This window comes from Cyanistes caeruleus, chromosome 12 (genome assembly GCF_971803275.1).
Source record: "Cyanistes caeruleus chromosome 12, bCyaCae1.hap1.1, whole genome shotgun sequence".
NCBI classification, from domain to species: Eukaryota; Metazoa; Chordata; class Aves; order Passeriformes; family Paridae; genus Cyanistes; species Cyanistes caeruleus.
Genome location: NC_141712.1, coordinates 20,407,742 through 20,418,051, shown reverse-complemented (window position 1 = coordinate 20,418,051; position 10,310 = coordinate 20,407,742). Strand labels below are relative to the sequence as shown.

Here is a 10,310-nt window from a genome sequence, read left to right as displayed (position 1 = left end):
GCGGCGCCGCTCGGTGACGTCACACCCTCCCCGCCGGCCGCCGCCGCCGCCATGTTCCGGAGCCTGCTGGTGGCGGCGGCGCAGCGGCCGCAGGGCCCGGCCGGGCCCCCCCGCGCCGCCCCCGGGCCCGGGGCCGCGGCCGAGGCGCTGGAGGCGCAGTTCAGCTGCCCCATCTGCCTCGAGGTTTTCCACCGCGCCGTCGGCATCGCGGGCTGCGGGCACACGTGAGACGGGGCCCGGGCGGGGGCGGCGGGGACCCCCGGAGACCCCCGGGCTGAGGTGGCCCCGGGGACGGGCGGGAGGCGGGGCTGGGCGCTGTGCCGGCCGTGGGATCCTTGCGGGCTCTGCCCGGTAACCCCGGTGGGCTCCGGGGATGGTTCGGTAGCGGGACCCCCCTCTCGCCCTCAGTCAAATACCGGGACCCTCCTCCCATCCCACACCGGGATCGCCATCCTGCCCCTTCCATTCCCTCTGCTCCCAGGCCTGGCTCCCGTCCCCAGGACCCCCTAAACCCTTGTTCACGTGTCCCCCCCAGCATTTCGGGGACACCTTGATCCCATTTTCCGTCTCATTTTGGGGACGTTCCCGAGGAGCTGTGGCTTTGTTTGGAGCTCCTGCTTGTTTGGGGCTGGGGGCGATTCCTGACCCCTCCATGATCCCCTCTCCCCATCCCCGCTCCCCTGGCAGTGGCAGAGGCTTTGGGGAATTTCATTCCCAGGTCCTGGTGGCTGGAGCTGGGGCCAGGAATGCCAGGATAAATCGGGTTTTGGGGACGGGGCTCCTTTGCCTGTTGGTGTTTTCCTTCACCTCCTCTGGGCTGCTGGGACTCCTCAGCCCTTGGATTCCTTTGCTCCTGGGGATGTAAGGAGCTGGGAATGAGGTGATCCAGGTTCCTGCCTGGCCTGGATAGCCAGCAGTGAGGAAGAAAGGATGGCACAGCCTCGGAGCAGTGGAATTGTCTGTGCCAGCAGGGACTCACCTGCTCCCAACCTCCCAGTTCTCCCAGTATGGACGCTGATCCCTGGCTCTGGGGGTGTTGGGAGTCCCGGGGAGCGGGGTGCCCTGCTGGGCTCCTGCTGTCCCCGGGGTGCTCAGGGCTGCTGTGTGCCCCCAGGTTTTGTGGGGAATGCCTGCAGCCCTGCCTGCAGGTGCCCTCCCCGCTGTGCCCGCTCTGCCGCGTGCCCTTCGACCCCAAAAAGGTGGAGAAGGCTTCCAGCGTGGAGAAGCAGCTCTCGTCCTACAAGGCTCCTTGCAGAGGCTGCAGCAAGAAGGTAAAAGTGCCTGTCCCCATCGTCCCCATCGTCCTCTGGAATGTGTCCAGAGCTGGGGAAGGGTCTGGGGGAGGCTCAGCCTGCAGAAAAGGAGGCTCAGGGAGAATTTCTTGCTCTGCACAACTCCCTGCCAGGAGGGGGCAGCCAGATGGGGGTCAGGCTCCACTCCCAGGGAACAGGGACAGAACCTCTGGGGATCCCTGCAGCCCCAAATCTCTGTCCTGCAAGGAAGGACGGGTGGGTGCAGCATTCCCACTGCTGTGGGTCATCCCATGTGGACCAGAGGTCAATCCCACCTCAGCTGAGCAGAGCCAGCTCTATCCTGGAATAGGATTATTATTATTATTCTGCACCTCCAGGAGTGTTTCTTGTCCTCCTTCTCCAGGTGACCCTGGCCAAAATGCGCTCTCACGTCTCGTCCTGCGCCAAGGTGCAGGAGCAGATGGCCAACTGCCCCAAGTTTGTTCCAGTTGTCCCCACATCCCAGCCTATTCCCAGGTATTCCTGTGCCTCGGGTAGGGAAACGTGTCCCTCCTTGCATGCCTTAAAATCCAGGTGTGTGTTGTGGGAGGAAGAGCAGCACCTTTTCCCTCCTGGCACTGCTGCTCCGGGTTACGGAGCGTGGGAAGGATCCACCAAAGCAGGGAGGTGGGGTGGGAAGGGGCTGGGCTGGCTCCTGCTGTGCCAGACCTCTGCTGTGTTAGTTTGGAAGGAGTCAGTCTGGCCTCCCTCAGCTCTGAGCTCATCCTTGCTCTCTTCAGCAACATTCCCAATCGCTCCACGTTTGTGTGTCCGTACTGCGGGGCCCGGAACCTGGACCAGCAGGAGCTGGTGAAGCACTGCATGGAAAACCACAGGAATGACCCCAACAAAGTGGTGAGTGATGCTGGGATGTGTGGGACAGCTCTGGAAATCCAACCACACCATGGCTGCTGCAGCATCCCAAGCCACCAGCATGGAGTTCTGGTTCTGTGTTCCAGCTGGTTTAAATCCCTCTGGGAGGTGGGGATCTGTCTCTGCTTTGGTAGAGGCTCCCTGGAATGAGCTGCCTCCATCCCCCTGCTCCTGCAAACCAGGTGGTGCTGGATTTCCTCTCCTTGTTCCCTCTGGGTTCACCAAGGTGGGGAACTTGGGATCTTCAGCACAGGAAGGACCTGGAGCTGTTGGAGCAACTCCAGAGGAGATCACCAAGTTGAGCAGAGGGATGGAGCAGCTCTGCCGTGAGGAAAGGCTGAGAAAATTTGGATTGTTCAGCCTGGAAAAGAGAAGCTTCAGGGAGACCAAGACCTCCAGGAAAGGTGGAGAGAAGCTATTGGCAGGGGCCTGGAATGACAGGACAAGGGGGAGCAGATCCAAACTGCCAGAGAGGTGGTTTGGGTTGGATATCAGGGAGAAATTGTTCCCTGTGAGGGAACAGGCACAGGTTCCCAGAGCAGCTGTGGCTGCCCCTGGATCCCTGGAAGTGTCTGAGGCCAGGCTGGACACTGGGGCTTGGAGCCTGTCAGAGGAGGGGCACCACTGACCTCTGTGGGAGGTCCCTGTGCAGGTGCCACCATTCCATGTCCATGTCCCCACAGGTGTGCCCGGTGTGCTCGGCCATGCCCTGGGGGGATCCCAGCTACAAGAGTGCAAACTTCCTGCAGCACCTGCTCCACAGGCACAAGTTCTCCTACGACACTTTCGTGGTGAGTGTCTAAAGAAGGGGGAACCTCCTCCCTGTGCTCTGTGCCAGGAGGTGAAACCAGCTCTTCCCATCCCCTTGGGCACACCCATGAAACCCCCCCCACACCCACCAGGTTGTCCTCACACACCAGGAGCAGAGGGAATTGTTCCTGTGCTCCACAAAATGGGTTTTTTCCATGAAACTCTTCCCCTGAGGAATTCTAACACAAAATCTCTTTTCTTGGAGGTTTTGGGAGCAGGGGGTGGGACCAGCCCAGCCCCGGGGTTTGGGGGGGGCTGCATGTGGGGGGTCCCTGACCCCTCCTGTGTGGGGGGCAGTTGTGATGGCTCAGCCTTGGCCTCAGGGGAGGCTCTGTTCCCATCTTGCTTTTGTTGGATAGATGTCAGGGAAAAGAACTTCCAGGCTTTTACAGAGGAATATCCTGACTTCTGGTGGATAAACCTGACCTGGAGCTCTGCTAAAACCCCTGGCCCTGCTAGAAAGCTTCACCCTTTGGCCTCAGCTTGTGTGGGCATGTTCCATCCCTCCTGCCAGGTGGGAAATTCCAGGCAGGAGAGGGATGCAGGCACAAAGGACACCCCAAAGAGCAGGGGTGCTGTTCCTGGGGTCTGTGTGCCGGAGGGATGGAGGCTCTGGGAGCGGGCAGGGCTCCAAGGGGACAGTGTGCCCTGGCTGTGCCAGCTCTCCTCAGCTCCCTGTTTGATTTTCAGGATTACAACATCGACGAGGAGGCAGCGTTGCAGGCAGCCCTGGCTCTGTCCCTCTCTGAGAACTGAGGCTGATCCTTCTCCCTGCCCTGGCTCCTTCTGCACATTCCGGGAGCCCTTCGGAGCTGCCTCTGTTCCTGCTGCTCTCCAGACAAATCCCACCTTGTTTAAAAAGGTGGAGCCTCTTCAGCTGTCAGAGTGAGTGAGCAGAGAGCTGTGGAGAGAGGAGCTGGCGCCGCTGGGCTGGGATCAATCCTTGGATGGGCATTTAATATCCATGTTGGGAGCATATCCCCGTGTCCAGATCTATTTATTATTAGATGCTTTTTGGCACACTCCTCCCTGCTCTCTGTTGCAACAGAATAGGTGCCTGAAACTGATGGATTGGATGCCAAACACCCTCATTTGGGACTGGAGTCAGCCACATCCTTTCAAAAAGGAGGAAGGCAGCACGGAGCATCTTTTTTTAAACTCTCCAAGGATTTTTCTAGAGATGTCAGGCTGTCCTGACCGCCCTGTGCTGGAGGCTGGAGCTGCCTCCTTCACCTGAATCCCAGGATGAGACTGAAGAGTGGTTCAGAGGAGCCCTCGAGGATGGCATCCAGCATCCAGGGAAACCCTCCCTTCCTTGTTTTGTACCGGCTCTTGGAATACCAAATCCTTGTGTTTTTCTACATGAAGCAGCGCGAAGCCTTTTCCACGTTTTCTAGAGCGGGGTCAGAAGCTGTTCCCCTTCACACTGCAATATCTGCCACCTGGGACAAGAGTATTTTTATGGAACATTATTAAGAAAGTTTATTTTTTACACAACCCAAGCAAATGAACATGTGGATTGGGAATGGGGCAGGAGGCAGGAGCTGGATCCCAGAGCGGCGGGTCGGACTCTGAGGTGGGGGGAAGTGCAGGGATATTTCTGGGCCATTGTGGGATGTTTCTGGGCCTTTCCTGGATGTTTCTGGGCCTTTCCCTTCCCTCACCAGAGCTGTCTGCCTGTGAGGGAGCAGGCAGGATCGTTGTGCCATGCTGGCACTCGGCAGGAGCAGCTGGATTGGATCCAGGTGCTTGTTGCCCATGGAATGTCTGTCCGTGCAGGATCCCAGCCCCGAGCTCCTTATCCCTTCAGAAATAAGGGATTGCGTCTCCCTGTTGTAATCCCTCCCTGGGAATGGGGCAGTGTTGATCCAAGGTGCTCCACAGCATCCTGGTGACCCATTCCCCCTGCCCCTTCCCCTCAGCCCTGCCTGCTGCTAGTGGAGTTGGCTCTGGAGGGCTGGGAGAGGTTGGGAGGGAGATGAGCCTGAGGCTCCCAGTGCTGATTCCCAAGAGCCTTCCTGCAGGATTTTCAGGGAACAGGGGTGGAAGAGCCCCCTCTGTGTCTCCCTGCCCGGAGAATTCCAGAGCTTTATCCAAAACCTGGCTCCAGCTCTGCTCTAGCAATACTGGCTTGGGTTTTATTTTGATTTTCATAGTACTGGTTGATTTTGGGATCTGCAGCCCTGCAAGGAGCGTGCAGGGAACTCTCAGCTCCCCAGGCAGGGCAGGGAAAGGGCTGGAGCTGCCCTGCTCCCCTTTCTGGAGCCAGGCCAGCGAGGAGGGATGGGATCTTAACTGTTGGAGGATGATCCTGGATGGAGAGCACTGCCATCTTCCAGGAGGGACCCAGGAGCTGTCCTGTGCTCAGCTGGGCCCCTCAGCTGCTGCTCCATGAGAGCTCCCGGCTGCTGGGCCAGCACTGTTGACCTCGGGCTCCTTCCCTCTCCCCTCCTCCTTGCCCCACAGAGACAGAGCAGGGGCAGCAAGAGCTGCTTTTGTAAAGCACTTTAAGGCCCCAGGTGTGAGGGGCCACACCAGGCCATGCCAGGGATCTCTGTGTGCTGTGCCAGGGATCTGTGTGTGCTGTTCCAGAGATCTCTCTGTGCTGTGCCAGGGATCTGTGTGTGCTGTTCCAGAGATCTCTCTGTGCTGTGCCAGGGATCTCTGTGCTTTTCCAGAGATCTCTGTGTGCTGTGCCAGGGATCTCTGTGTGCTGTGCCAGGGATCTCTGTGCTTTTCCAGAGATCTCTGTGTGCTGTGACAGGGATCTCTGTGCTTTTCCAGAGATCTCTGTGTGCTGTGACAGGGATCTCTGTGTGCTGTGCCAGGGATCTCTGTGTGCTGTGCCAGGGATCTGTGTGTGCTGTTCCAGAGATCTGTGTGTGCTGTTCCAGAGATCTGTGTGTGCTGTTCCAGAGATCTCTGTGTGCTGTTCCAGAGATCTCTGTGTGCTGTTCCAGAGATCACTGTGTGCTGTGCCAGGGATCTCTGTGCTGTTCCAGAGATCACTGTGTGCTGTGCCAGGGATCTCTCTGTGCTGTTCCAGAGATCTCTCTGTGCTGTTCCAGAGATCTCTCTGTGCTGTTCCAGAGATCTCTGTGTGCTGTTCCAGAGATCTCTCTGTGTGCTGTGCCAGGGATCTCTCTGCTGTTCCAGAGATCCCTGTGTGCTGTTCCAGAGATCCCTGTGTGCTGTTCCAGAGATCCCTGTGTGCTGTTCCAGAGATCCCTGTGTGCTGTTCCAGAGATCTCTGTGTGCTGTTCCAGAGATCTCTGTGTGCTGTGCCAGGGATCTCTGTGTGCTGTGCCAGGGATCTCTGTGCTTTTCCAGAGATCTCTGTGTGCTGTGCCAGAGATCTCTGTGTGCTGGGGATCCCTCAGGGCCGTGGATCCACGGATCCCGCCGGCCATGCCCACCAGTGCATCACCCACCACTTTTTAGCATAATTAGAACTTTTAATGAGCCGTCCTGTTTTTTGAAGAATTAACTGGATGACGTATTTGTAGCAAACCATTTTTCTCAATAAAGGCAGTTTCATCCACGCCTGGTCTCCGCGGGGAAGCACTGAAGGGATCCAGGTGGGCTCCGAGGGCACTGGAGATATTGGGAGGGCTGGGAAGTGAAGGTTACAGGGAATTTGGGAGGTGGCCGGGGAACACTGGGGGGCAGAGCGGTACCGGGGGCAGAGCGGTACCGGGAGCGGTAGCAGGAACCACGAGCAGGTACCGGGAGCACCGGCAGCATCTGCGCATGCGCACTTCTTGCCCAATTCAAAAATGGCGCCCCGGCAGCCGCGCCCAGCGCGCTCAGGGGGCGGTGCCTCTCGTGGTCCGATCGCTGCCATTGGCTGTTGGGAACCGGGTGCTGCGCTCTCGACCAATGGCGAGGCGGGACCGCCCACAGGCCACGATCACGTGCATGGCGCGGGGGCGGGGCCTGGGCGGCGGCGGCGACGATGGCGGCGGAGCGCGGGCTGGCCATGGCCACCTGCACGGCCCCCGTGAACATCGCGGTCATCAAGTACTGTGAGTGCCGGGGGACACGGGCCGGGGGCGGCGGCACCGATTCCGGGCTGTGCTGGGTGGGCCAGGTCCGGCCGTGTCGGGCCAGGCCGTACTGCACTGCAATTCCTAGCCGTGCCATTCCAAGCTATTCCATGGCGTGCCATTCCTGTCAGTGCCATTCCTGGCGGTGCCATGCCATTCCTGGCTGTCCCATGCCATTCCTGGCTGTCCCATGCCATTCTCGGCGCTGTCATGCCATGCTTTGCTGTGTCCATCAGTGCCATTCCAAACTGTTCCGTGCCACTCCTAGCCGTGCCATGCCATTCCTGGCTGTGCCATGCCATTCCTGGCTGTCCCATGCCATTCCTGGCGGTGCCATGCCATTCCTGGCGGTGCCATGCCATTCTTGGCGGTGCCATGACATTCCAAGCTGTCCCATGCCATTCTCGGCGCTGTCATGCCATGCTTTGCTGTGTCCATCAGTGCCATTCAAAACTGTTCCATGCCATTCCATGCCATTCCAAGCCATGCCATGCCGTGCTCTCTTGCAGGGGGCAAGCGAGACACTGACCTCATCCTGCCCATCAACTCCTCCCTGAGCGTGACGCTGCACCAGGACCAGGTGGGTCAGCATCAGGATCAGGATCAGGATCAGGATCAGGATCAGGATCAGGTTTAGGATCGGCTGTCCAGGTGTGCTGAGCCCCCTCGCTCTCTCCCCACAGCTCAAGACCACCACGACGGCGGCCGCCAGCCGGGATTTCACGGAGGACCGGCTGTGGCTCAACGGGAAGGAGGCGGACGTGGGGCACCCGCGGGTCCAGGCCTGTCTGCGCGAGGGTGAGCGTCCCCTGCCCAGGGCTGTCCCCGGTGTCCCCGGTGTCCCCTGACCCTGCTGTCCCTGCAGTGCGGCGCCTGGCCCGGAAGCGCCGCGGGGGTGGTGAGGACACGGCCACGCTCAGCCTTTCCTACAAAATCCACATTGCCTCCGAGAACAACTTCCCCACTGCCGCCGGGCTCGCCTCGTCTGCCGCCGGCTACGCCTGCCTGGGTGCGTCCCCTTGCTGTGACCTGTCCCCTCCTGTGGCAGTATGGCATGGAGGGCTCTGCCAGGGGGTGACAGGGGTGGTGGGGGTGTCCCCTCTGTTCCCTGGCTGGCCTGGCTCGGTGGCAGCAGCAGGAGAGGTGACAGGGGTGTCCCCTCTGCCTGTCCCCGCAGTGTCAGCGCTGGCCTGGCTCGGTGGCAGCAGCAGGAGGGGTGACAGGGGTGTGTCCCTCTGCCTGTCCCCGCAGTGTCAGCGCTGGCCCGGCTCTATGGGCTGGAGGAGGAGCTGTCCGAGGTGGCCCGGCGGGGCTCGGGCAGTGCCTGTCGCAGCATGTTCGGGGGCTTCGTGCAGTGGCAGCGCGGGGAACGCCCCGATGGCACCGACAGCCTGGCCCTCCAAGTGGCCCCCGAGACACATTGGCCGGAGCTCCGTGTCCTTGTCCTGGTGGTGAGGGGCTGGCAGGGCATTTGGGTGGGGTTTGGGACTTGGGGGTTCAGGAGGGGAGTGTCCCACTGTCTGTGTCCCCCCAGGTCAGTGGGGAGAAGAAGCCGGTGGGGAGCACGGCGGGGATGCAGACCAGTGTGGAGACCAGTCCCCTGCTGAAGGTAGGGGGACACAGGACTTGTCCTTCCCAGGCAGGGACAGGGTCCTCTTCCCTTGGAACGGGGCTGGAGACTGTGCAGTGACACCCAAAGGGTCACGGTGCTGTGGGTGTCACCAAATTGGGGTGACAGTGACCTTCCTGCTGTGGGTATCACCGAATTCAGGGTGCCCACAACCCACCCGTTGTGGATGTCACTGAATTGGGGTAGCTGTGACCCTGCTGCCGTGGATGTCACTAGACTGGGGTGGCCACAGCCTGCCTGGGGTGACCACGACCCACCTGCCGTGGATTGATGGTGACCCCCCTGGTGTGACAGCACCGGGCAGAGGTGGTGGTCCCCGAGCGCCTGGCCCAGATGATGCGGCACATCCGGGAGCGGGACTTTGAGGGCTTTGGCCAGCTGGCCATGAGGGACAGCAACCAGTTCCACGCCACCTGCCTCGACACCTTCCCGCCCATCTTCTACCTCACGGACGTGTCGCGCCACATCATCGCGCTGGCACATCGCTACAACGCCCACCACGGCCACACCAAGGTACCAGCGGGGCCCCGGGCGTGTCACAGCACCCTGGCCCTTCCCCAGGTCCCCACGTCCCCACAATGCCACCACAGGTCGCCTACACCTTTGACGCCGGCCCCAACGCCGTCATCTTCCTGCTGGACGAGGCCGTGGCCGAGTTTGTGGAGGTGGTGAGGCGCAGCTTCCCCCCCAGCACCAACGGGGACCAGTAAGGGAATCTCACTTCTTACTGGGGGAGGGTGTGGGGCTGCTGGGGACGTGGGGACTGAGCGCTCGCTGTGCCACAGGTTTGTGCGGGGGCTGCCCGTGGGCTCGGCCGTGCTGTCCCAGGAGCTGGTGGCCGCCGTGGTCAGTGAGCCTGTGCCGGGGGCTGTCCAGTACATCCTGCACACCAAGGTGAGGGGCAGGGGGGCTGGGGGAGTGGGACCGGGAGGACACGGCCTCTCTGGGGGGGTTCTGACCCCATCCCTGCCCCCGTGGGGGTGTGGGACCCCACTGCTGTCCCCAGGGGTGTCCAGGACCCCATCCCTGTCCCAGTTCCTAAGGGAGTGCGTAACACCCTGTCCCCATCCCCAGGGCTGTGTGTGAGGGACCCCATTCCTGTTCCCATCCCCGGGTGGGTGTGCAGGGCCCTGTCCCCATCCCCAGGGCTGTGTGTGAGGGACCCCATCCCTGTCCCCATCCCCGGGTGGGTGTGCAGGACCCATTTCTGGACATATTCCCACTGGCACAACCCATGGGGTGACCTTTTGGGGTCCGTGGGGCCCTGAGGTGCCCCCTGCCCACAGCGGGGGTGGCCCTGCAGGCAGTGGGGCTCCCCAGTGTCCCTGAGCCGTGTCCTGCCCCACAGCCTGGCCCTGGTCCCCAGCTCGTGGATGACCCCAGCCAGCACCTCCTGGGAGCGGATGGGCTGCCCCGGAGCCGCGCCTGACCCCGGTGACACTCGGGGACACGCTGGGGGGACTCTGCCACCAGCGGGCCTCAGGACCCTGAGCCGGGCCTGCTGCATCCTCCCCAGCCCTGGGGCAGGATGCGACCCCGGGGCTGGGTTTTAATCTTTTGTACGGAAATAGAGGGCTCCTGTTCCAGTTGTGTTTCGGGTTCTGTGTGTGCTGCTGGGGGGGAACAGCGCCAGCCAAAACGGGGACAGGAGATGGGGAC

At 61.2% G+C, this 10,310-nt stretch overlaps 2 protein-coding genes across 3 annotated transcripts; both read left to right on the top strand.

The window, feature by feature from the left end:
* The first annotated feature begins 48 nt into the window (after window positions 1-48).
* Window positions 49-6,516, top strand: RNF166 (ring finger protein 166). 2 transcript variants are annotated; one of them, XR_015275506.1, is made up of 7 exons: window positions 49-224; window positions 1,115-1,271; window positions 1,657-1,769; window positions 2,033-2,147; window positions 2,849-2,956; window positions 3,666-5,789; window positions 5,848-6,516. XR_015275506.1 is itself a non-coding variant. In XM_086848071.1 (6 exons), exons 1-6 carry the CDS (start codon window positions 52-54, stop codon window positions 3,729-3,731), a joined length of 732 nt encoding a protein of 243 aa, XP_086704197.1. In that variant the 5' UTR covers window positions 49-51; the 3' UTR covers window positions 3,732-6,516. The 2 variants fall into 2 exon arrangements, 1 of the variants encoding a protein (XP_086704197.1); XM_086848071.1 differs by having other exon boundaries at window positions 3,666-6,516.
* Window positions 6,517-6,879: 363 nt separating this feature from the next.
* On the top strand, window positions 6,880-10,237 carry MVD (mevalonate diphosphate decarboxylase). The gene is made up of 10 exons (XM_086848063.1): window positions 6,880-7,000; window positions 7,531-7,601; window positions 7,705-7,819; window positions 7,887-8,030; window positions 8,273-8,472; window positions 8,556-8,630; window positions 8,946-9,164; window positions 9,242-9,357; window positions 9,437-9,545; window positions 10,000-10,237. Exons 1-10 carry the CDS (start codon window positions 6,931-6,933, stop codon window positions 10,078-10,080), a joined length of 1,200 nt encoding a protein of 399 aa, XP_086704189.1. The 5' UTR covers window positions 6,880-6,930; the 3' UTR covers window positions 10,081-10,237.
* Window positions 10,238-10,310: the final 73 nt, after the last annotated feature.